The 27952-nt window shown below is 39.9% G+C and overlaps 1 protein-coding gene across 1 annotated transcript in view; it reads right to left on the reverse strand.

Moving 5' to 3' along the window:
- Nucleotides 1–3519: 3519 nt before the first annotated feature.
- The window catches only part of rtn4rl1a (reticulon 4 receptor-like 1a), a 136176-nt gene continuing 111743 nt past the window's right edge, over nt 3520–27952 (reverse strand). The window contains exons 2-3 of the mRNA XM_080866961.1: nt 8644–9098; nt 3520–6800 (exon numbers count right to left, since the gene is read on the reverse strand). Coding sequence (XP_080723087.1) covers nt 5901–6800; nt 8644–9098 — 1355 coding nt within the window. The 3' untranslated portion in view covers nt 3520–5900. The remainder of the gene's footprint in view (nt 6801–8643; nt 9099–27952) is intronic.

Below are 27952 nucleotides of genomic sequence, written 5' to 3' on the forward strand. Positions count from 1 at the left end.
TGAGGCTTGTCAAGTGGCAATAATATGTAGACGCACTTCATAAAGAAGCAACCCAGTACAGGAAGATTACACAGGCCACAGGCAAGTAAGTGCCATGCAAGTGTTAACTTCAAACTTGAAACTTTTGAAAAAGTTTCACATCTAGAAATGTACAGGCTCACAGTTTCCACTAGCTCAGTCACAGTTCAATACTTTGACCTTCTCTCTAATTAGAACCATATATTTGCCGATAATGAGAGTAATGTAGCCTGATGGTTATGGCCATGGAAAGATGGCTGGTGTTAAATGGTGCTTACAGCCAGCAACTGTAAGGCATGTGAGCTGGTGCACGAGAGATGCAATGCACTCGGATGGTGATGGGAATAAAAATCAAGTAAGATAGTGTGAATTATATTCTTGCAGTCTTACTGGTATAGATTGTATGCGAGACGAACATTTGCATCAGTGTGGTGCAGTTGTACACTTGCGTTTAGCCGAAGGTGTCTCTCATTTCTTCGTTTTTGACTCATTTCACAAAAATCCTCCTCTGTTCTTTCTAGAATAGCTTTATTTCTTTCGCTTTACTCTCCCTTGCTCTTTGCTGCTTTTCTTTTGCTGAGTCTCAACTCTTCGGGGATTCACACAGAGAAATCAATTTTGCCTGGCCTCTTTGCCGATGGAATATATATAAATATTCACATGCGGCTATTTTAGATCCTCAGCTTAGGGACTGAACTAGTGGATGAGTTGTTCTACTGTTTGATCATGAAGCTTGCATACATCTGTCTCTGAATGTTTTCTCTTTTCCCCCCCATGCATCCTTCTCTTCTTTAATTTCCTCCTTCCATTCCTCTGATTGACTTTAACGGCATCTGTTACGTCTGTTGATTGCTTTTTTTCTTCTCTCTCTTCTCCAAACTCTTCCTACACTTGAAGCGTGATAAATAATAGGAAGGATCCTATTATTTATCACGCTTCTCTTCCTCACTTTTACCTTTCTTGTTTTATTTTTCCATATGTACTTATTAAAATCTCTAATTCCTACCCAAAATTTCCTGTTTGTTCAGAGATTCCTAACTCTGACATTTGCCAACTTGGTCATTTTTATTAATTCATCATGTTCTTGTCTGTTATGTAGTGCTGAGAAATTATTTTGCATATATTTCACCATGACATATTTCAGATCATCAAACAAATTTTAATATTAGTCAAAGATAAGCTGAATAAATACAAAATGCAGTTTTTAATTCATTCAATTATTTCAGTCATTCAACGGAGAAAAAGACGTAATCTGAACCTGCCTGGACCTGTGTGAAAAAGTGATTTCCTTCCTAAATCTAATAACTGGCAGTAAGAACTACAATACCAGCATTTGCATTGACTGGGGAGGAGTCTTTCACATCACCGTGGAGGAATTTTGGCTCACTGTTCTTTGCAGAATTGTTTTTATTCAGCCACAGTGGAGGATTTTCACGTATGAATGGCCTGTTTAAGGTCGAGCCAAAACATCTCAGGTGAATTTCTTTTTTGAGGTATTCAGAGGTAGACTTGCTGGTGTTTCCCATCATTCCTTTGCTGAATAATCCGAGTGCCAGTCATCAAGAAATTTTTTATCTAATGTGAAAATGCCCCTCTCCCATGGATGCCATTTTTCCTCATTTCTGCTCATTCTCTTACTGTTGAATCATGAACTCTGACCTCAACTGATGCTCTTCTGGAATAGTTTTGGTTGACTGGCCTCTCCTGGGAAGGTTCACCACTGTCCCAAGTTTTCTCCATTTGTGGATAATTACTCTCACTGTGGTTCACCAGGCTGGGTTCACTCAAGGCTTTGTAACCCTTTCTAGACTAATGATGTTGTTTCTCAGCTGTTCTTGAGTTATTTTAGATCGTTTGGACGATTTGATGAAGGATTTCTTAATTCAATAGGCTTTGTGGTAATCAGGTGTGAGTTGTGGGGGGTAACTTTTTTAAATTTACATCATTAGAAAAAATGCACTTTATATTTTCTCACCTTATCTTAGTCTGTCTTTTTTCATCATCTGAAATTAGTATTCAGTCTTCTTTCCTTCGCATCTTCCATACATCTCACCTCCTGCAGTTTCACTGGCCATTCTTTATTGTGCTCATAAACCTTTTACTTCAACTATCTTTATAATTAATACCCTTTGAACCATGTGACTTCAATTTTAGAAACAGATTCATATTTCATAAATCTCCCCGAACTCACTGATGCAGAACCTTTCTGCTTAATTTAAATGCTGGCTTCTAGTGGTTTGCATAGTGCCTCTACATGAATGAACACATGTAAGCTGCAACCCAGGCTTAATTTGGGACGCACACAGCGACCGACTGTACACCAGCAGCCGCTGATGCTGGAGCCACCTGTGTTATGCTGACTTCCTATCCCCTGGCCGCTGGTCTGTCTGGCGCTGATAACTACTTCATGGACATCCACCCTTCTGCCTTAAATCCTAGTGTCTAATTCACTCTCTCTCTCTCCCAATTGTCAGCTTTGTTTTACAAACAGAGCAGTGATATTGTCTCTCAGAGGCACACCTCTCTCTGCCCTAGCCGGCTGTCAGGCTAGATCTGAGCCAGTGTGCATACAAGGTACAGCGGTGAGCATGCATATTTAGTGCACAAACACGCACGTCTGCATCAATACAACAATTCACATGCGGACACACACATGAGCATGAACACGAACACATTTAAAGCAGGCACAGCACATGCCAACGCTCTAGACGACCTCGCCTTGACCCGACGCAAGACAACTCACTGGCACCCTCGCAGCTAATAGAGCTTGACAGGTGAGTGTATTTGACAGTTTGTGCGCGCGCATGTGCTTAGACTCACTCTGATACATATTTAATATGAGGCTGCAGCGTAGTGAGTGAAACTAGGACACGAAGCAGGCCAAAATATATCCTGGCTAAATGTGAGTGTTTCTCTCCGAGCAGTAGATGATGTGCATACTTATTCATTAGCTTTTTTTTTCTTTTTAAAAAAAAACTTTTTAACCATTTTCCTCTCCTTTCACTCGCTTATCATTCAGCCCCAGGGCTCATTTTAGACGTATGTCTATTAGCCACACACAGACAGATGCGCATATGTGCTGACAAAAGGGAGGCAAACAAACACAAGACCACCTCAGCCATTTGAGGACACTTTCTGTTTAATGTTATTTATAAACAGCTTTTGAGTCTGGCATTGTTTGATAACCACATACAAAACATTTGGGTTGCACAAAGGAAGAGAGTAAAGGAAAAGAGTTTAGAGATAGAGCTGTGTGTGTGTGTGTGTGTGTGTGTGTGTGTGTGTGTGTGTGTGTGTGTGTGTGTGTTGGGAGTAGCAAGGAAAGGAGCAGAGAAGGAGGAGAAGGAAAAGAGAATAGACAGACAAGGAGAGAGAAAGGATGCAAGTTTTGGAGGGGTGAGGAGAAGGGGAGGGGAGGGAGAAAAGGGGATGAATAGGAAAGCTGGAGGAGCGGTAAGGGGAGGGGTTGGGGGTGGAGCAGTGCAGTGTACCGTTTATCTTCAGTGAGTCAGCGAAAACAAAACAGGAAAGCAAAAAAAAAAAAAAAAGACTGAAAGGGAAAATGATATAATGATAAAAATCATATTTAAAAAATAATAATAAAAGTTCCAGCCTCAAGCTCCCTGTTTTTAGTCTCTCTCTTTTTTTTGAGGGAACTACTGAGACACATCAGAGAATCAGTTTATCCACTTTTTTTTCTCTTTTTTTTTTAATATATATATAAAAGTCATCCTCACAGGAATAAACAGACACAATTTACATCACCTCTGGGTTAACAGCAGCACAAACAAGTTCACCAGTAGGGATTTCTAAATCCTACATGTCAGGAGAATGACTCAAGTGACAGGCTTCCCGACATCTAGATAGAGAGACATGAAAAGGCGGGGCTCAGTGGGAAACACACCCAAGCAGGGTACAAATGCGGGCCCTGCTCATGAATTCGCATCAAAACCAGGTATTTTAAGGATGCCAGCAAAACTAAACTCATTATTCTTTGTGCTTTTTGTTAGCGTGCCAATTATTTAGCTTGGTTTTTTTTAAGCTTATAGTTCATCTTTTGCATAAAAGGGTATTTTTCTTTTTCAAAATAAGATTTATAACTTTGTAATTGTAAAAGAAACAAAGAGAGCTTTAGCATTACTGGCTTGCCAAGGTACCCGGGTGGCCCATGAGTATCTGTACAGGTTTTGTCATTGAGCACTTTGGCTGAGTGACTGAGTCAAAGTCTCGGCATTATCTGTGGTGCTCTGTTTGTGATTCAAAAACCTTGGACTCATGGGGTGTTTATAGTGGGACAGGAAGGCTGTGAAGGTGATAGATTGGGCTATTTTGGGAGGGTTAGAGGGTGTGTGCTTGAACCGCTCAAAGGGCGCCATGTCACACAGTTCTTTCTGTGCTTTTTTTAATTTCTTGAAGAGTAGTCCCGAGCCAACAAAAGGCCAATGGGATTCTCTCTCCTCAAACGTAGCAGCATTAAAATCCAAGTCTCCAGTCAGGGCTTGCACATCGATGTCTGTTTCGGAGCACACTAAACAAAGAGAGAAAACCAGGAGTTTGTCAGTCGTCCGGTGATCATCACAGATTTTGAGCTACTTCTCTGCTCTCCTTTTGATGAACGATTGGATCTTGGCAGAAGATGTCGTGACTTGTGGTGATCATCATCTGATTGAAAGCTCCCGAAGAATATTTGGATTGGATCATCTCTCTTTAGAAGATGTATTTATAGCCTCTGTGGTATGAAAGAGGAAAGTGCATATCTGTTTCTTGGAATTGTGAGTCTGGCTCAGGCCTCAGCTTTTCCTTGACCTGCATAAGCTGAGCCTCTGTTTTGTAGCCACAGAGGTCAAAGGCTGAATGAAATTCCAAAGTTTTGCCCATATTGGAAACTGGCTCTCGATAGGCACTCTTGCTTTCTAACTTCATTCTACCCGCATGGCTTTAGCGTTTTTTAATTAAATTTTTTAGAGGACACACACACACACACATACACACACATATACATACAAACATTAATACAAAAAAATCGTAATCTTTTTCAGTCACTCGTTCCCATTCATTTACACTGACTGTGACCAGCTGGCTCCTCGAACGATTGGTTAGTTCTGAATGGCTTTTTGAAGTTTCGATGTGAGGGCACAGACAGATTATAGTTTTCAACAGTTTGAAGACCTGAATGGCGAATAGTTGAGTGACAATTTCTGTGGTACTTTCAGAATTTAGACTAAAAAGTTAAAAGTTAAGCATACAGATTCACATTAAACTTGTCCTGATACGTGAAAGAAAACCACTTTATTTGCAGGTATATAATGGTTATAGCTATTACTGCTAAAACGTTTCACAATGACTCATTTTCCTGCCACTTGTGTCAGCGGTATTTTCTTTCTTGATCTTAAGGTGTTGCTGAGTGAGTACGGTGACAGCTACAAATGAGTATGTCTTCCTCTCGGCTTGACTGACAGATGGAGGTTGCGGTTGAGAGCGCTATCGTGTCACGGGGGCTAAACGCAGAGACCGAGCCATGAACTGTTTTGTTACTTACTGTGTGTTCCTGTTGCTGAATTATTGGCTTGTTATTTTATGTGGCTGTACATAAATTCAGTGAAGCAGTTGATGCCAGAGACACAAAAGTTTTCCTGTTGTTTCCCTTGGTGACATCATCAAAGCAAGTGGGCAAAATAGTTTTCCCTGACTAACATGTATTGATTATGACTCAGAATGACCCCTGCATTAATACCACAGGGATTTTCAGTGATGTCCTTTGTACACAGTCATTTACACACACATTTATGTGCACATGCCTCATTTAAAGAGCCAGAACAAGGTGGTTCAGGAGAATGAATCATATGGTTGCATCACCAGCACAACAGTGTCCGTTTCCTGTCTCAACGTAGGATCACAAAGTAGAGTGACAGCAGCAGAGCTGATGACAAACACGAAACTAAACCTGCATGATGTGACCCTGCTTTGTTATTAGCTCTCTGGACCCCAATTGGTGGGCCAACGGAAGTTCTGGGGATGCACTTGTTCTTCCTCCTTGTTGTGGCAGACAGGTCATATTTATCACCATCTGGAGTGTAGTCTTTTTCACCCCCCTCCTGAAGTACCTGCACCTCATTGAGCCCCCCTTTTGCCTTGCGGCCACGGCGAGTACAGTTTCGGCGGCCTCCTTTAGGTGGCCGTGGTAGGGGTGAGGGTGAAGGCAAGCTGTACTGGTCCCCGTGGGGCAAGTATGGCCGCTGATGGTGGTTGTGATGGTTTCTGTGACGATTCAGGTGGTTTAAAGACTCCCCGTGCTCAATCTCTCTGCCTGGGGCGCCATGCGCATGACTCTCGCCTGATATGCAACTGGGCAGCTCCTCTTTCTTGAGCGTTTTCAGGTCCCTCCCTGTCAGCTCAGGCGGCGAAACACACATCAGAGAGGAGGTGGAGCCTCTGAACCTCCGCAGCCAATCCCAAAGCGACAGGGCCTTGCAGTCACACTCCCAGGGGTTGTCGTTGAGTCGCAGGTACTCCAGGGCTGGTAGAAGAGTCAGGGTGGCTCCAGACAGCTCAGTGAGGGAGTTATTAAACAGGTACAAAGTAGTGAGACGCCGAAGGTCATGGAAGGCCTGACGATCAACCCACTGGATTCGATTCTGGTGGAGAAGGAGCCGGTCTAAGACTCCTAGACCTCGAAAAGTGTTCTGGCGAAGACTCCATAGACGATTGCCATGTAGGAAGAGATGACTGAGGTTCAGAAGGTCGATGAACAAATCATCCTCTAGGAATTCTAACTGGTTATCCTGCCAGGATGTAGGAATAAAAAGGAAAGATAAAAAGAGAAGCTTAAAATGGGTTGCAAGACATCAAGCATAGTTTTTATTACCTGAGTATGAGTAATCCATTGCATTTGCATTTTTCTGTTTGTTTTAGAATCATACAAGATACAGATAATATGTTAATCCTTAAATAAACTATACATGTGTGTGTGTGTGTGTGTGTGTGTGTGTGTGTGTGTGTGTGTGTGTGTGTGTGTGTGTGTGTGTGTGTGTGTGTTATAGAGAACACATGCATAAACTAACTGGACTGGCTAAATAAAGTGGATTAAAGAGCTCAAAAGTGGACCCTTTGAATTAAAAACTATGTTTTGAGTTTTGACTAAGTTTGGAGATTACTATATCAAATAAATAATAAGGGGTAATCTACTCTCATTCTACCAACTGATTTCTCTCTATTTTTTTCCCTTTGGGGTTTCTTTGAAAAAACAAACAAACAAACATTTGACGTAAAAGTGCTTCCAAACTTGTCAGTCTGTAGCTGTTGCCTCAGTTACTAAGTAGGTTTGAAACAATGAAAACATCATTTACTCATAATGAACCTTTGGACAGTTTTGAACTCACTCATGGTTCTGTACATTTTCAGTTCAGTGAAAAAAGAAAAGAAAAACTTTTTCATTTATTAAAATAATAACTGAATAAATACCCAATTAGCCATAATTCAAATTGCAACAGTTACAGCGCTTAAAAGCTACAAACTGTAAGTACTGTAAGAAAGTAAGAAAAAAGGCTATGAGCTGTTAACTCTCAATATAACAAAAACATAAATCAAATAAAACATATCCATTAAGGAGAAAAACACACACAGTCAGCTGTGTAATTTCAGCTTCAAAAAAATTGCCCATAGTAACAATGATTTTCTCTCTGTTAACATTGAGAATGCAGCTCATGATCTGATGAGGCTTTTATCATGAATTTATTCCCTTTGTGAAAGTAAAGCGTGTTGTAGGAACACTTTTAGTGCCAATAAACTGTCCTTTCGAAAATATGATTTGAAAACAGAATTTTCTAACCCCTTCATATAATGTTATGAATTCCACTTTTATTTGGCCCAATATAGTATATAAGTTTTCTCCAGAGCAGTGTAAAAATCTAAACAGACTCTTTATTTGAACACTAATAGGTAAAAAACAGTTTCTTTCATGTCTAAACCTGTTAGACTGCTATAGCTCACTGACAACATCTAGCAAGCAAGTCAAAACTACTAGACATCTGACATTTGCACTTAACAGACCCAAAGATATTTGATAAATGGGCTGGCACTTACATAGCGCTTTTGTACTCAATTCAAGCACTCAAAGAACTTTCTTACTACAAGCTTCATTCAATCATCCACACGACACTGAAGTCCTCTTTTATTTTTCTATCCAAACCACTTTTAACCTTTACTATTCACATACTCACACTCTGCATCGCGGGCCACTGAGGGTTCAACATCTTGCTCAAAGATACTTTGCAGTAAATGCACCACTATCATTCACTGCCAATCTTAGCAATTTTTCCATCGTGATATAAATAGATCATCCTTCTGTCTTCATAAACATACTGTGTAATTAATGAAATCATATATTCAGGCATGGATTCGGATTACATAGTTCTCTTGCAGGGGTTAGCCACAGAAGTTGTACTATAGGAGTATTGTTGTTTCAGGAAAGCTCGTGGTATTTTCATTACACTCAGTTATTTGATCAGGGACCAATTCATGGGGCGTAAGTGCTGAACCAACTTGATTGACAGATTACACCATAATGCGATTGTGGTGGCAGATGCAGTACACAATAGAGATAAAAGGCAGCTGTTATCCGTGTACCTGTAGATAGAGATACTGGAGATTATGTAAGCCTGAAAAGATCCCGGGAGGGAGGGTGATCAGGCCACAGTGGTATAGATGAAGGGCATGTAGCCGACCAAGGCCCAGGAAGGTGTCCGAGGCAATGGCCTTCAGGTGCCGGTTGTCCCCAAGATCAAGCTCCTCTAGGCGGTCAAAGCCATGGAAGGTGGATGGTTGTATATAGGAGATGTTGTTGGAGTAAAGCCACAGCATAGTGGTAGTGGGCGAGAAATGCCCTCGAAGTAGCCGTTGGATCTTGTTGTTTTGCAAGAAAACGCGCTCGCTCTGAGCGGGGATGCCCTCAGGCACAGCATGGAAGTTGTGGGCCTGGCAGGAGACAGTGCTAGGTGAAGTGTAGCAGATACAGTGGCGAGGGCAGGGTGAAGAGAGATCCAGGCCCCACAACACCAACAGTAGCTCCACCCCACCGTAACCTGAGAGGGGAGGAGGAGAGGAGGATGGGGATGAAAAAAAGAGAAGGATGGAAAGAGAGAGAGAGAGAAGCTTTATTAATTTAATTCATACGGCAGAGATTCTGTTATCAGACGCATCTTGAATGAAACACTCATTGCTCTCAGTTTACAAGGGCAACAATAGGCATGGTTCAGTGCAGACGAATTACAACGCTGACACAAATCTCTCTCTGTCTCGCACACACACACACACACACACACACACACACACACACACACACACACACACACACACACACACACACACTTGTGTATGGTTGTGTGAGCTCATTCTTCCTACATATTTTTCAACTGTTTGCTCTCAAACCTTTTCTACACCCACTGCTACCTTCACAATAAACACAATAAACTAGTTCAAACCCCCAATTTTAAAGTCATGGGATCATTTTCTACCAAAGCCTCAGAAAGGCTCTGTATACAATGTGCAAAACATGGAAAAATACTGCTCAGGTGTGCAAGCATTCTGTTAAGAGGGGAGAGTGTGTGGTGTTTTTTATCATGCGCTAGTATTGCTGTCAGTGAGGTAAATACATATATATTTTTCTCTTCCTTCCACTAATCTTGACAATATGGCGCACACACACACACACACACACACACACACAGCATCCCATCATGCAGTGTTATATCCTTTGGTTATCTTCTAAAGGCGACACAAAATCGATGTTTCTGCTGCTTACAAGTGAACACACACCACACCTGTAATACGTTCCCACAATAAAGGAAACCAAGAAAGGAGGATATTGGGAGAGGGAGGAGGTGGAGGATGAATAGGGGAATCATCTGCAGTGTGGCTGTGAAGTGGATATTACTTTTTGTTTTCAGATTCCCTTCATCTCACTCACATTTATTTGACTTTTTCCCCTGCTCTGGATCATTCTAGTGTTTGATGTGTTTGTAAGGCTGGGGAGACAAAAATGAAGTCAAGCAGAAAGAGATGAGGGTGCAGATCTCGGGAATAACTGCTAAATGAAGAGAACGATGACCTGTGTGTAACTTTTGGTGTGTCGGTGTATATGTCTGCCTTTCATTGTCAATTTTATTTATATAGCATAACTTTAGAACCACAGTCTGTTTAAGGCACTTCAGATTGAAGACCCTACAATATTATAATTATTATTCATTTAAATTTGATTTAGACAAGTCATATACAATACAGACAAAGATGACACAAGCAAGTAAGATTCCTTTTATTTGAAATGAAATGTGTGTGTGCATAACTTGTGCTTTTGCACCAGCTTAAGTCTCAGATTGTATGATTAGAAGGGAGAGCTAAGACGGGTATTGAAATTAAACCAAGAAAGAGAAAGAAAGAAAGAAAGAAAGAAAGAAAGAAAGAAAGAAAGAAACTCCAACAGTCACATGACCCCTTAATAGAAAGCATGTGGTGACAATGGGAAGTAAGCACACTTTTTTTAACAAGAAGAAACCTCAGACAGGAAAGGGCTCAATCTACTCGGTTTTGTTTTTTTCCGATTACAATTGAGTATCATCTAATTTGCATGTGGTTGTTATAACAACGTGGCCAAAAGTACGGTGACGTCATTTGTATGCAACACAAAGACAACACATCAACGTCGAGGTGACGGTATACCTGCTATAGTGAGTTTAATTTCTTGCGGTTCTGAGTTTTTGAAATCTGTTTTTACTCCATGTCTTTCTAACTGATGGTTTGCAATACTGTGCTCTCTTTGTTTTGTTATTTATTACATTTCGGTTCATAACTTGTATATTATTTCTAGTATTAGTTGTACAAATTGTAATAATCATCTTCCCTGTGTTTCTGCCTCATCTCTTCTTTTTCCAAATTTAGGCCTGTTTGTGTTTCCTTGTCTCGTGCATCTTGTTAAGTTTTTGTATATGTGACAATAAAAACAATAAAAAACCAATGAACAATATTTAACAATATAGAGGGGGAGCAAATTAAGAATGGAATAGAAAGAAAATAACACAAAGACAATCACGCCAAAATAGAAACATGTTTTTGTGTTAGCAGGCCCATGACCAGGGTTTAGAGATTAATGAGGTCCTGTCCTGTTTCTTATAAAGCACCTTTTTACTCTACCTGAGCACTCAAAGCAATTTATGCAGTATGCCACATTCACCCATTCACTTATCCCATTTGTTTTTATACTTAGGTGCTTTCTATCAGTCACACACATTCACTCTCCAATGAATGCATCAAAAGGCAATTTAGGGTTAGTATCTTGCCCAGGAAAATTTGGGATGCAGATTGGAGCAACCAGGGAATGAATCACCAACCACCGACACTACCTCTGAAGCTACATTTAAACCACACAAGTCATGCTTCCACCTAAACCCCCTAAATACAACCCAATGACAGGGAAATTAGAATTCCTGTCTTTTCAAAGTAAAAGCCATCTAGAGTGTCACTCATTGATTCGTGCCAATTTTTATTGTCTTATTTTGAAAAAAGTTTCAGGTTCAGTACTCAGTGATCTAATAGCTATTAACTGGCATGTGTGAGTGATATGGACAGATGTGATGGACAGATGTCATCCTGACCAGGACATCGCTGCTCTGTAAAGAACAACATGTTCTAAAATGTAAGCAGAGGATAGCAGAGTTTTATCCACACACTGCACGATTCTGTATTACTCTAAGCGGGACTGCAGCATTCTGTCCTGCTGTAACATAATGTGTGTTTGTCAGTATATCTAAATTCCTTGTAATAGTTCGTAAAGCTCTCAGTGGTTTTTACTTCCTAATTACATCTCTTACTTGCTCACTGTCTGTAACCCAGTGAATGCTCTGAGGTCATCAGATGCAAACAGCAGTTGCCTCGAAGCCCTTAATGTTTTAAGGTAAAGACCCTATAATAAAACAAAGAAAACAGAGAAAACCCCCAAAATCACATGAATCCCTTTGAGTAAAAGCTTTGGCGACAGTGGAAAGGAAAATATTCCTTTTAACAGGAAGAAACCTCCAGCAGAACCAGGCTCAGGGAGGGGTGGCTATGTGCTACAAGCTACCCTGTTGATTTTTAACTCATTTTCATTAATATACATTATAGTTAACAAAAGTATTTAGGATTAAGTTTAGAGGTTTTATTAATTTAACAAATTATTTAGATAATTTCAGTTCATATCTTAAAGGTAAATTACGCGGAACCTACAAATACGCTAATAAACAAAGACTACAACAAACAACACAATCTAAAAGATTGAACCAGCCACTACCTGCATTTTAAAACTGACCTCACAGCTGGCAACAACTAAATAAGAAACACATTTTAATACAATTCTGTAAAAATAGAAAAGTTAAAGGTTATCTTGCAGCGTCTCTCTGTCATTTACCATTCATACGTTTCCAGCTCAGTCTGCAGCTCTTTACATCTTCAGCTCTTGTCTTATGGTCTGAAACTCATATCATTCTGCTGCTCTGCTCCGGGTTTCACTCGTTATTTGTTCGGATAAATTCTCCACACTGGACTCTCTACTCAGTTCAGATATTGCTCCCTTGCTTTTTTGCACAGGTATGGAGTAGTGTCTGGGTTCCACTCTGCCACAACTTTATAGTCCAACTGCGATGCTACAGTATGTTAATGCTAACAGATGGCTAATGTGGCTATTTTATGGCTGTATTTTATCTATTTGTGAAGTTTTTTTTGCCCTGTTTTTGGTAACACTTTATAACATGACCTGCGAATGAGGGGCAAACACCCTGTACTTACATGCATTCTGCGGGCAACTAGTCAGGTTTTTGCAGGAAACAATCAAAATAATTTCACTGTTAGACCGCAAGTACCCTGTAATTACATGTAATTTCATGTAACAAGTTTTGTACTAGGGTTGGGTGATATGTAAAAAATTATTTTTTTCCGATTGCCTGCATCTATTAGCTCCATCGTTATTAGCAAACTTACTCATGGGCAAATAAATAAATGAATCGGCCTTGTAAAACGATCGCCGATAGGGGATAGTCGATATAGCCGTCCAATCGCCGAACCCTGCTTTGTACAGGAAACAATGAAATACTAACATAGAATTTAATTAAGTAATTTTAAGGGGTTATTTCATGGTAAATTTTAAGTGTACTTAAGGGTGTACAGTATACTTGATTCATTGTTTCTTGCAAAAACCACACGTGCTGCCTGCAAATTGCACGTAAGTACAGGGTACTTGCACCTTAGTCACTCCATAACACTACACGCACCCCAGAAAGTATACTTACAGTGTACTTGTTTCATTGTTTCCTGCAAAAACCTGACTTGTTGCCCGCAAATTGCATCCAAATACAGGGTACTTGTAGTGTACTTGTTACATGAAATTACACGTAATTACAGGGTACTTGCGGTCTAACAGTGTAATTATTTCAGTGTTCCATGCAAAAAGTATTTTAGTCTTACTTATGGTATTTTTGTGTTTTAATCTTTTATGTTAAGCAAATTTGAGATTGCACATGACAAAATCCTGGATTTCTGGATTGATTACTTATAAAAGTATTCAGATATTTCACACAATCTGGTTAAACCAATTGTATACAGACACGCACACTTTTAATGTCTTTATTGCACACACTAAGTAAAAAGTTGCGTTTCCCACCAACCAAGAAAGTGCAGACTATGCCGGTCAAGACTTTTTATGCCTTTATTTATAGGGAAGGAAATCTCTACAACCCACACATCCAATCTCATCTCCCCAGGAACACAGTGGTTCATTTATTTTTTTCCTGCCTTAACAGTGATCGATTGCTTAGTGTGTTCACAAAAAAAGGCATGGAAAGCACAGCAGCTTGTTTCCTTTAAGTTTAATCAGCTTGTTTTTTAGATAGAGATCACATTAGTTCACTTTTATAAAAACCTGAAACTCCAAGGCTTCACAAACTTTTGCTTGCAGAAGTATGTGACATTTCTTCTGAAGGATATACTGAGAGCACTGTCTGCTCTGTTGGACAAGTCTGACCTTTTTGTCAAAAAAAAAAATGTTGGCACACAGCTGTGTACTTTAAAATTGTATGATATAATGAATATTAATAAATATGGATGGTTAAGCAATAACTACTTAATTATTTGTGGATTTGTCCATGTTTTTACTATTTATCTGGAAATAAAAATACATAATTTATTAAGAATTGAAAGAAAATTATTATGCGTGGTTTGAAAAGTTAAACATGCTTAACTTTTCAAACCACGCATCATTAGATGCGTGGCAACCTTTAGCAGAAATTAAAGTAGCACCCCCCACCCCAACCCCAGGTAGTGAGTCCACCTGTATGTGCTGGTTCGTGCATGTGACTGTTGGCTCTCTCCGAGAAGGAAGGAAAGTAAGAATGAAAGGAAAACATTTTTAGAGTATTTCATTCATGTTATTTTATGTATGTTTATGTTATTTTATTGTTTATTTTATTCCAGCTCAGTGTGAAAATTTTTATTGCTGTTTTGCTGCTCTGCATCGTGACTGACCACGTTCAACACACGAGAGGGGAGCGCAGAGCAGAGGAAGACACACGGAGAAAGAGAATCTGACAAAAAGCAACAAAACAGCAGTAGAGATCTTTATCACAGCGGTGGCCCCGACACAAGTTGCCTTAAAGCGCAGCACAGCCATTCAGTGCAATCCAAGAGTTTGGATTTTCTCACTGCAGAATAAAAGGGAAATGTTTCAATTTGTTTCAGTTTGAGATGGTCTCTGGTCTCGTGCAACATCAGGTAGACCTCAATGTCATTTAACAGTTTTATGTTTATGTTTTATAAATTTTCATATTGAGAATCATAACTAACTTACTAGCAGTTTTTCTTGTCAGTCACTGTCAGTCAAGTATCTATACAACTAATGAATCACAGCACAAGCAAAACTTCTCTTCTTCTGTGATCACTATATAGCCATATAGCATTGTTCCCAAACTTAAATCAATATCCAACTTACATGGCATTTTTTTTAAAACACTGGCAGTGGAAATGTGCTAAAGTGAGATGAAGCAGATATGAAAGGGGTTTTTTGCCACTGAGGTAAGGTATAATAGTAATGCAGTAAAAGAAGCAACTCATTTTAAAATGTGTTGTTATACAGCAAATAAGTAAGCCATCGTAAACTAGCCGTTGCTGTTCGTTACTGTGTTGCGGTGCTTTCTGCAGTACCAACAAATAAGATCATAGCTTGGTTTGTGAGCTGTACTAATGTATCTAAATTTGAATATATACATTGCACTGACAGACCCACTCTAGGGTTGAATAATAAATATAAAAACTGATCAATTTTACATTAAATATTAATGTTAGAGTTCCCTTCACATGTGCAGCCCCCAGCTTCCCTAGTTGTCCTTGTCTGTCTCGTTTTCCCTGTCCTCTTTTCCTTTTCTTTTTTTATCTGTTCCACACATTTTCGTCCCCCCAGTCTGTGTATAGGCTTGACTGGTCATTCGTTATTGCTATAAACGGTAACACATATAGTGGATATTCAGTGTTGCGGGGTATAGAAATGATTTTATCTTAACTTTTCTCTACTCCTTTGCTTTATTGGTCCATCTATGTTGCCCGTTTTCTTCATGCTTTTCTGCCTTCTTTCTACCGAACATTTACACATGCCTGTCTCTTTGTGGTTCTTACTGAACAGCATTGCTTGACGGGACTTGACTGAACTCTATTGTCTTTGCTTGAATAGAAGCTCATCTTAATCTTTTGCCTCGAGATGCTTTCAGCTGATGAATTTGTTGTTAAAGCTGACGTGGCAGTGACATTCAGCTCCTAATTGCATACACTGTTCCAAAAAATAGTAATGTCAAATTATTTTACTGTGTATTTTACAGTTGCGTACTGTTTTTCTAGAATATCATTACATTTACATAAGTAGACTGTGATCTGACACGTCAAATGTAAAATAACATAACATCACTGTAAATGTAATAAAACACAATTTACTTGTTTGTTAAATATATTTTGTTGTACATATGTAAATTTAGATCGTAAAAATACGTCCAGAAATGTCTCCCATCATGCCTTGGGACATGTGCTGCTGTTTAGATGTTCTTGTTTTATTGTTTATGGTTACGTTACTTTAAACTGTTATCTTGAATGTTGTGTTTACGCCGTGGTGCAGCATCACTGACAGTTGTTGTTTCGTAGAGAGAGTGCTGTACCATGAGTGACTTCTGTTGTGCTGTTGTTGAACCTTGAGGAACATAGTAGCACTGGCAAGTGTTTTAATGAAGAGCTCCCCCTACCAGCTTGGAGTTAAATAACAAGCTCAATCTCTCTCTGTGAGCTTTCTTGTTAAGATTTCTCTGCATACCACAGTGTAAAGCATTGCATGGACACGCTGTGCTAATTAAATATTTTGAAAAAGAAATGTAGAGGTAGGACTTGCAATAACTATAAATAACATGATGCTAAGCTTTGGCCAATGAATGTGAGCTAACAACAACAAGGTCGCGGGTATGGCTGTGACCGTAGGAAAAACCCCTAATATGAAGGTATTTTACTGTGAATTTGACAGTAATGTTCTGTTCTTGTAGAATATCATTAAAGTTACATAAATAGACTTTGACTTCACATTTTGAATGTAAATTAACGTTAAATCACTGTAATGTAATACAACATAATTGTCATGATTATTAAATGTATCTGTCTGTACATATGCATATTTAGATTGTTAAAATACATTCACAAATGTATCATGATCTCACAAATATCTGTCCGTTATTTGAAAGATTGAACTGTTGAATTCAAATGTAATGCTATGGAAAAGCATATAACATGATCCCTATAAGCTTGTGTTACATCACATAAGTATTATTATCGTTGCTAGTTAGGTCGTTTGTGGCTCAAGAGTTGTCAGTTCGCCTTGTGATCCGAAGAGTGCCGGTTCGCGCCCTGGCTCGGACACTCTCCGTCGTTGTGTCCGTGGTCAAGACTCTTTACCTACCGCCTACCGTATTTTCACGACCATAAGGCGCACTTAAAAGCCTTAGATTTTCTTCAAAAAGTGCGGCGCGCCCTATAGCGCGGTGCGCCCTATGTGTTGTAAGGAGAACGTAGTAGAGAACACCATGAGAACGTTAAAGGGTGAAGTGTGGGCGTTGATCGTATATACCGGGACAATCGCACATACCTGTATAAAAGAACAGGTATGTGCATTATGCAAGACATCGTTGTTTTAACAACCCTGAAAATGGCAAAGAGACACGCTTACGAAGCACAGTTTAAACTGAAGGCCATCAGCTACGCGGAGGAACATGGAAATCGAGCAGCGGCGAGAGAATTTAAGATTAACGAATCGATGGTTCGCAAATGGAGGAAGCTAGAAAACAAGCTCCGGCAGGTCAAGAAAACGCAGCTGAGTTTCCGCGGACATAAGGCGAGGTGGCTCGAGTTGGAGGAAAGACTCGAGCGGTGGATCATCGAGCAAAGAGCGAGCGGGAGAAGCGTTTCGACGGTCACCATTCGGCTAAAAGCAGTTTCACTTTCACTTTTTATGACACGGTGCCATTTTTCCATCCGGACCAGGACTACGGTAGCGCAGCAACTTCCAGCGGATTATAAGGAAAAGCTGGCCATCTTCCGCTCCTACTGCAGCAAACACATCGGCGACAAAAACATCCAGCCCAGCTACATCACTAACATGGACGAGGTCCCGCTCACTTTTGACATCCCGGTGAGTCACACTGTGGAGAAGAAGGGGACCAGCACGGTAGCGATACGCACAACGGGGTATGAAAAGTCTTCTTTTACTGTTGTGCTTGGCTGCCATGCTAATGGACAGAAACTGCCGCCTATGGTGATTTTTAAGAGAAAGACTTTGCCTAAAGAGAAGTTTCCAGCAGGAATCATCATTAAGGCAAATGAAAAGGGCTGGATGGATGAGGAAATGATGAAAGAGTGGCTGAGGGAGGTGTATGTAAGGAGACCAGGTGGTTTTTTCCACGCATCACCATCGCTGTTGATCTGTGACTCTATGCATCTCACAGCCGATGTGAAAAAACTAGTGCAACAAATGCACTGTGAGCTTGCTGTCATTCCGGGAGGCCTGACAAAGGAACTCCAACCGCTGGACATCGGTGTGAACCGCCCGTTCAAAGTAAGGCTGCGAGCGGCCTGGGAGCGATGGATGACCGATGGAGACCACAGTTTCACTAAGAGTGGAAGGCAGAGCCGGGCGAGTTACGCCACAATTTGCCAATGGATTGTAGATGCTTGGGCTAACATGTCTGCTGGCACTGTTGTTCGAGCTTTCGCAAAAGCCGGCATCGTTTCCGAGGAGCCGCACGGCACGGAAAGTGACTCTGACGGTGAAGACAGTGAACCTGGAATGTTTGATGGAGATTTAGCGCAGCTGTTCAATTCAGACACAGAGGATGAGGACTTCCATGGGTTTGATTGATGATAAAAATGTGAGTACCAAACTCAGTTTTGCTCCTGCTTTATTTTTAAATATGCACACTTGTATGCTTGTGTGTTGTTGATGATGACGATTACCAGCAATAGAAATGTGAGTAAGGTACCGAATTCCGGTTTGCTCCCGCTTTATTTTTAAATACGCATACGGTACTTGTATGCGCCCTATGATCCAGTGCGCCTTATGTGTGTGTTAAATACAGTAATGGCACACATAACTGAGACTGCGCCTTTTAGCACAGTGCGCCTTATGGTCGTGAAAATACGGTACTAGTGATGGCCAAAGGGGCCGATGGTGTGATATGGCAGCCTCGCCTCTGTCAGTCTGTCCCAGGGCATGCAATCAATTGTTATTTAAACCAACTGTTAACTGTATATTTCTGTACATTTACGTATTATGATTGTTGTTTATAGGTAATTTCATTGTTTGATCATGTAAAAATGTTCCTAATTTAATGTCTAAAACCACTTGGAAAAGGCAGAATCCCATGTCAAATTAGCGCAACAAACTCTATTTTCATTACTGAAAATGACCATATTTTTATGGGACAGTTATTTTCTGTTATTTTACGGTCGCATTTTGGCGCCCCAGCTGCTGGAATATTACCCTTTTTTTAAGATGGTTTTGTTCCCTATTTATAGATGATTTCATTGTTTAATCACATTAACATGTTCCTGATTTAATGTTTAGCGGCACTTGAAAAAGGCGAGATCCCATGTCAAATTAGCGCAACTAATTGTATTTTCATTACTGGAAATAACCGTATTTTTATGCGGGAGTTATTTTCTGTTATTTCACGGTCGTATTTTGGCGCCCCAGCTGCCGGAATATTACCGTTGTTTTAGGATGTTTTTTTTAACAGTGTAACTTAAGGTCTTCATATCTTGGTAAAGTACACTCAACATTCTACTGGGAACGTCTCCAACCTCAGTTGCATCCCAAATCACATTTATGATTTCTCAGCTGTTAGTATACTTTAAATTTGCAATGGTAAACTCACCAGTAGCGTGTTCCCACTGGTCCCATTATGTGTATTTTTTCATCCAAATTGTCTTTGGTTCAAGACTCCTTGACACACACTTGCGATAATGCTGTTAGCGTTTAAGTTTGCATTTCCAATTGCTTTTCCTCCCTCGTTGCCTTTTGTTTACCCCTGCAGTCTTTCATTTCTTTTTTTCCTTTTGGTATTTTCATCATTTCTTTATATCTGACACCCTTCTCTTTACCCTTTACCCCCTTCAGTCTTTCCAATTATATCTCCCATCTTTCTGCTTTTCATTGTTCAATATAGTGTGTGCATGTGTTTCCCATTTGAGGGCAATGTCTGCTGATTCATGCTTATCTTTGCTTGCAGATTAACTGTGGGTGTTCAAAGTTTACAGATTGAGAGATGAAGCTGATGATATTAGATAAAAAGATTGCTGACTGCCATATGGCTTTGACACCGGGGGCAGTATAACTCCCACCAGCATCCATCCATCCAGACGCTTTATTTATTCATCATTTGCCTTGTAAAACACGAAATTTTCTCTGTTCACTTATGGTAAATGGTAAATGGCCTGTATTTATATAGCGCTTTTCTAGTCCCTAAGGACCCCAAAGCGCTTTACATATCCAGTCATCCACCCATTCACGCACACATTCACACACTGGTGATGGTAAGCTACATTGTAGCCACAGCCACCCTGGGGCGCACTGACAGAGGCGAGGCTGCCGGACACTGGCGCCACCAGGCCCTCTGACCACCACCAGTAGGCAACGGGTGAAGTGTCTTGCCCAAGGACACAACGACCGAGACTGTCCAAGCTGGGGCTCGAACCGGCAACCTTCCGATTACAAGGCGAACTCCCAACTCTTGAGCCACGATCACTTATGATGTTAGACAGCTTTTAAGAGTAAGATAGAAACAAAGAAAAAAGGGCTTGTGAGTCAAGGATTGAGCCACATAGGCATTCTTAATGATGCATAAGCTGTTGACATTTCTCAAAATGTACGCTACTGTTCTCAGCACCTTTGAGGGAAAATCTCCAATCCTGCATCAACGACAGGACCTTGTTTCCAAGCATGTTTCGAAACATCGTAATTTGAAGTCAGCAGTTCTTTGGACTCGCCACTGCCTTTAGCTTCACAGTACTAGTGCTGAAATACATAAACATGATTGCAAATCAGCAAGTAGCCGAGGTATCAAACTGGAATTGGGCCAAATCTAAAACCCCTAAAAACTCCCAGTATGGAGCTTCAAAGTAAAAAAACAAATGTCTTTTTCACTGGTAACTGTTTATGATGCATTTCCCCCGTGTGCTGCAGTTAAATAAGAAAATGAATTATGGGTACTTTCATTAAAGTGATTCATACCTGGCTTGAATCTTTCTTGATTAAATATTTTAAAGCTTATTTGATTTGATACCTGCTGCCTTAAGACATTTTTAGAGCTATATAGAGCAGTAGTTGGACAACAGCACATGTTTGCTTGCCCTTGATCCCTAATCTACGGTGGCTGGGAAGTGCAAAGCGCAACAAATTAAAAAACGGCAACAAATTAAAAATCCACAACAAATTAAAAAACGGCAACAAATTAAAAAACGGCAACAAATAAAAAATTCACAACAAATTAAAAAACCGCAACAAATTAAAAATCCACAACAAATTAAAAAACCACAACAAATTAAAAAACCGCAACAAGTTAAAAAACCGCAACAAGTTAAAAAACCGCAACAAATTAAAAATCCACAACAAATTAAAAAACTGCAACAAATTAAAAATCCTTGACGGAAAGGGATTGTCTGAAATACCGGAAGTGGAGAGTGATGTCACGAGAGGGGGCGTGGCCAGAATTTTTGGTTGAGGCGCCATGTTTCTGGGCCGAACAAAGCGCTAGCGAAAGAGGAGCGAAAGTACACGGATCAGAATCAGAATCAGAATCAGAATGGGTTTATTGCCAGATGTTGAGGTTTACAACATTAGGAAATTGCTGCGGTGCTTCAGTGCAGACAATAAGAATTAAAGTGCTATGTAGAAAGAAAGATATGTGCATGAGATAACACCAGTTATGGTTCGTACTTGCTGTGCGGTCGGTTGTAAAGTTAGATCGCACGACCGGCAAGGGAATAAGGTTGAAAATGGTTTATCTTTTCATGCTTTCCCCACCTGGAAGCAACATGAGGCAGCTCATGTATCGGATGTTACCAAAAGAAGGCGTCTAGTCTGGATAGCAGCTGTGAGACCAGCTGATATCCAGTTCGATTCCATCTCCAAATATCTGTTGGTGTGCTCCAGACATTTTCATTCCGGTAAGTTATAGATATGTTCATATCACTCTTTATCGGTCTTTTAAGTCTGACATCACTAGCCGTGTCTTGGCTCAAACTCCCAAGAGCACCTGCAGGTCCATAAATCACACGATCACTGTGGCATCACTGAGTGTTGAAAAACTATCTAAAGTCTTTCATCTGTAATAAAATGATCAGCGTTCTGCTCTACCATGTGTAACAATTGAGTTTATCATCCAGGCATCCATGAAGATGAAATTAGCAGGAAGTTAGCTCGCTAGATTCCATCTAAATACAATATAGCATGTCCTAACTGAGGGATTTTGGAAACAAAGTCAAACGTACAGCTCTGCTATCACTTCCAACATAAATGAAGACAGAAAACTAAACAGCAGTGACGTTTGTAGGGTACTGAAGTTTGGCTAGCTGGTGTAAAACGATGTGCTACGTGACCGTTAGCTATGTTAGCATAATATAAACACTAACTTTTTCCACTTAATAAAAGTTATCGTGAGGATTCTCGGTGGTCAGGAACAACGGCGCTTCGTGTCCATCCCGTGTAGATGTTAGTGAAACTGTTGGGAAGACAACATGAACATTTTACTTATACTGTATAATCTGCAGATTCTGACAGAAATCTGCATATCCTTTGAAGCACCGCTCCTCTCTAAAATGGCAATAAGGATAATTATTAGGCCATATGTAAATAACAAAATAATTTAAAGCAAAGTCTGAAACAAATCTTTATATTTAAGGGGCATCAGTCAAACAATACTGTTTGGTCTGGGTCTAAACAGAGCGTGTTGTGTGTGACATCTGCTTTTGCATATGTGGGCCACTTTGAGGGTTCACAAAGGAGCGTGTTTGCTGTCACATTTTATTTGTAGTGTGAACAAGCAGACAAAAAAATCGGAATTGAGCATTAAGACCTGTAGTGTGAACGTAGCCATAGTGAGTAGAGTGCATTGATGTGACATTGTTCTGAAGGATTTAGTTATTCTCAGTGGTTAAAGAAATTGCAATTATTTATTCATATTTATTAGAAATAATCCTAATTACATATCTTGCTTCCGTGTTTGTGTCCTGTGTCACAAAAATACATTTTTTACTATAATACATTGATTAATGACCTGCAGAATCTCCTTATCATATTACGTGTCCATAATTGTCACCTAAAGTCAAACTTTATGCTTTCTCCATAAAGTGATTACATACTTTAGTTTCATTTTCTGAAGTCAGGTTTCTGAAAGAGAACAGGCAGATTTGGAATATAACATGCAGCGTTCTATAGATGGATACATAAAAAAATGGAAAATTACATGTATGTGCTAACTTTCTAAACACTTTGTTACATTTATGATAAATGGATTTGAAAGTAGATAAAACACATTTATGTTGGCCTTGGCTCATTAGTCTTTGTCTTTAAATTAACTTGTAACTTGTATGTTTCAGGTACTGCACTCTCAAAGACTGAATGAACCAGCATTGCAGCCATGGGTCATTGTGAGCATCACAGGGAAGGTTGAAGCCGCCCACTGCACCTGTATGGCCGGAGTCGTGGAGACCTGCAGCCATGTCGCTGTTCTTCTTTTTAAAGTAGAAGCAACAATGCGGATCTGTGGCACAAGGGCTGTTACAGATGAACCTGCATACTGGGTTTTGCTGGGTAATATGACCAAGATACAGCCAGAGGTTGGCCATAAGATAGACTTCTCCTCTTCAGCTGCCCAAAAACTGCTCTGGATCAAAACATAAACAGACCATCCGTATTGAAAGGTAAAAGGAGCCGTCCTCAAAACAGAAAAATCCCACCTGCTACTGTGGAGGAGTTGTCACTGCTATTGGATACTTTGCTGGAGCACAGTAAAGCTGTGGGTTGTGGGAATGACCCATAATGTTTTATATAAGGGTCTAGATTTATGCCTGAAGTGCACTGCCATGTAAATAATTTGCATTTACTGAATATGTACTGACTGAGTACCACTGTTCAAAAGTTCAATAAAGAAACAAACTAATTTTTGCCTCTTTTTTATTATAGAATATCACATCAGTTACAATGTAGAATCCATGTCATTTATAGTTTATAAAAGACAAAATGTTTACACAAAATCATGACAGCATTTACACGATATCACACACTACTAACACTACTTAATTTACTATCAATTACTTCAATTTATCTTCTGAAAAATTACCGCTATTTATACAGCACAAGACTTAAGAATATTTAACAGGAGCAAGTTTCATTTTCCCCTGGTTTTACTACCACACTGTTCATCAAAACGGCAGCAAACCTTCACCATCTTATCCAGAAGGGTCACCTCTTCACCCTCACATGGAAGAAGTATTGGCATGGTGGTATGTTTGAAGCAGGTCCCTTGTGTAGCGCTGGAACCCAGTCACGATGTTTCATCCATTTCATTGGCTGGTCTGCTGCAATAATGCCAAATAATTAGCAAGTCTATAAATAGCACGTAGTTCTGCAAAATCACTCATTAGGATGTTTTTTTTTTCTAATTTGCTATGACCTCAGAGTGCATCGAAAAGAAAACTAATAGGCTATCTGGTCTTTAAGTGGTGGCATGACAAATCCTGCTTCCAGGCCTAAAGTAGTCTGCGTTTAATATGGATTTTGTGTTGTTAACATGTTTAATGTTTTGTATTGTCTTCTATTTAATCTCAAAAAACTCCTAAAAACAGTCAGTGATCACTGTTGGCTTCCCACTGCTTCTATCACCACTAATCATTTGAAAGCTCAGTTTTTAAAACCTTACGATGTAGCTACAGCCCAGCCCATGCAGCAGTATATGAATGACTAATCCTATTCATCCTTGTGGATGGATTATCTCAGTTGTTCTCCTGGCTGGAGTTTGGTCCGTTTACAGCATCCTGCGATGCGATTACATTTGTTTCTGACCACCGAGAATCCTCACGATAACTTTTATTAAGTGGAAAAAGTTAGTGTTTATATTATGCTAACATAGCTGTGCCGCTAACGGTCACGTAGCACATCGTTTTACACCAGCTAGCCAAACTTCAGTACCCTACAAACGTCACTGCTGTTTAGTTTTCTGTCTTCATTTATGTTGGAAGTGATAGCAGAGCTGTACGTTTGACTTTGTTTCCAAAATCCCTCAGTTAGGACATGCTATATTGTATTTAGATGGAATCTAGCGAGCTAACTTCCTGCTAATTTCATCTTCATGGATGCCTGGATGATAAACTCAATTGTTACACATGGTAGAGCAGAACGCTGATCATTTTATTACAGATGAAAGACTTTAGATAGTTTTTCAACACTCAGTGATGCCACAGTGATCGTGTGATTTATGGACCTGCAGGTGCTCTTGGGAGTTTGAGCCAAGACACGGCTAGTGATGTCAGACTTAAAAGACCGATAAAGAGTGATATGAACATATCTATAACTTACCGGAATGAAAATGTCTGGAGCACACCAACAGATATTTGGAGATGGAATCGAACTGGATATCAGCTGGTCTCACAGCTGCTATCCAGACTAGACGCCTTCTTTTGGTAACATCCGATACATGAGCTGCCTCATGTTGCTTCCAGGTGGGGAAAGAATGAAAAGATAAACCATTTTCAACCTTATTCCCTTGCCGGTCGTGCGATCTAACTTTACAACCGACCGCACAGCAAGTACGAACCATAACTGGTGTTATCCGTGTACTTTCGCTCCTCTTTCGCTAGCGCTTTGTTCGGCCCAGAAACATGGCGCCTCAACCAAAAATTCTGGCCACGCCCCCTCTCGTGACATCACTCTCCACTTCCGGTATTTCAGACAATCCCTTTCCGTCAAGGATTTTTTAATTTGTTGTGGTTTTTTAATTTGTTGTGGATTTTTAATTTGTGGATTTTTAATTTGTTGCGGTTTTTTAATTTGTTGTGGATTTTTAATTTGTTGTGGTTTTTTAATTTGTTGTGAATTTTTAATTTGTTGTGAATTTTTAATTTGTTGCGGTTTTTTAATTTGTTGTGGATTTTTAATTTGTTGTGGTTTTTTAATTTGTTGTGGTTTTTTAATTTGTTGCGAATTTTTAATTTGTTGCGAATTTTTAACTTGTTGCGGTTTTTTAATTTGTTGCGGTTTTTTAATTTGTTGCGGTTTTTTAATTTGTTGCGGTTTTTTAATTTGTTGTGGATTTTTAATTTGTTGCCGTTTTTTAATTTGTTGCGCTTTGCACTTCCCAGCCACCGTACTAATCACTTACCTTCCACTGGAAGTGCAAAAAACAATGTAAAGAGAGCTTCAGAGGAGTTTTTGTTGCCCCAAATAGATGTTTGTCAAAGAAAAATGTCTTCTATTGAGATTTACGGTATATAGAACCAGGAAGCATCTAGCAAGTAAGGCAGTAAAATGAACGACACAGTCATTAGATGCACAAATTACAGTAGCTTTGACACCAGGACATCACATGTACAAATTAACTTGAGTGATGAGTAACTGTTCAGCTCACCACTTACGATGAACCACAGGTTCTGCTGTGTCCATCCAAAGACTTTTCTTGCATGTTTCTCTGCCTGTCGTCTCTCCACTGTCTGTAATAAAGGCTTAAAATGCCCAATGATACTGAAAAATAATCTGCTGCCATAATAGCCTCCACTCTTCTGAGAAAGCCTTTGATAAGAATTTAGAGCCTGGCTGCAGGGATTTGTATTAGTGAGGATGGATGCTGTTGTTGGGTGATCAGATCTGGGTCCCTGTCATGTTCCCATTTCATCCAGAAGGTGCTGGATGGTGTTGAGGTTGGGATGGAAAGCTGTGTTCAGCTTTACGTATCTCTACACCAAATGGATAAAAAACTCATTTTTAATCTCTTTGTGTGTCATATCATCAAGTTGAAAGTTCAAAGTCTGCATATTTAGCATTCCTGTTTATTTGTTTTAACCAAAATGTATTGCTTTTCTTTTTTGTAATTATAAGCCCCCGACATAACTATTCTCCACTGACTATTGTAATTTGTTTGCTCACTATTCTGCTGGCTTCAACACTGATAGTTAGCCAGCAGTGGGTAAACACTTAGCCCAGCTGAACTATGCACAGTAAGGACTCCGTTATAATTGGAGTCCAAGGATGTCTTATAGAGGGACCAAACCACAGACTTAGATTTCAGACTTATTATTTGTAGTTTTCACAATGGGATCCTTAAAAGACAGCTCATGCTAAAGTGTTCTCCACGTTTCTCTTTTCCAGGACAGTGCAGTATGTGAGAGCTTCCAATGACTAAGCCTGTGTTTAAATAGTATGTATGAAAAACAAAGTCAGGTAGTGGCTGCTTTAATCAGTTACTGAGAATTTGCAGACAGGTGACCACTAATGATGTGATGTTAAAGTAAAGCCCCGGTAACAAAGACCTAGAGACTGAGCTGCAACCATCTGGCAACCACTGGCTGTGAGGAAAAAAATGAGCATTCACCCACTGATTGTGGGTGGCTGCTGGAAGCTAGTGAAAATTATTGCTCCTGTCTATATCTGAACATATAGACAGGCCTATAGACAGTCTGCCTCTCACCCTATGACAGCTGGGATAGGAATATTGGATAGATGGATGAAGTTATATAAACATTTGCCCGATGCTGCTGTCACAAGAGGAAAATTTCCTATCAAGACAACAACAACAAAAAAAAGAAAAACACTTTGGGGACGGACCATTTAGGGAGCTACATTTTTGATTTTTGTTTTCTCCTCCCTGTCCCGTCTGGTAGCTTTAGCCCTGTTGTTCATTTTATTTTATTATTTTTCATAATGCCATGGTCCTGCAGTTTTAGAAAGCTGTGCTTTGGCTTGATTTTCACCCCCTATTGGTCAAGATCATTTTTTGGAGTTGGGTGTCAACACACTTTTGGTCATTTCATACTGTAATTCGTGCCTTTCTGAAGTGGTAAAGTTTTGTCTCCAGTGGTTTGCTGTTCAAATTCCAGCTTGACTGCCTCATTAACACACAGATGACGATGTCCTTTTGTCCTCTGGTGTAGCGTACACAATGTGGTGTTCACTTTACACCAGTAATTGTCTGGTTCGGCAAGTGATGCCTTTTTAATCAAAACTCTTTCTCTCTCATTCTTTTCACTCTCTGTGTCTGCATCCATTTCCCGCTGGTTGTTTGTCTAAATTCTCATCTTAGCTTCCCTGGTTAGATATTTGCTGAAAGCTTCATCAAGCACAGCCAGG

This window comes from Rhamphochromis sp. 'chilingali' (assembly GCF_963969265.1).
Source record: "Rhamphochromis sp. 'chilingali' genome assembly, chromosome: 19".
NCBI classification, from domain to species: Eukaryota; Metazoa; Chordata; class Actinopteri; order Cichliformes; family Cichlidae; genus Rhamphochromis; species Rhamphochromis sp. 'chilingali'.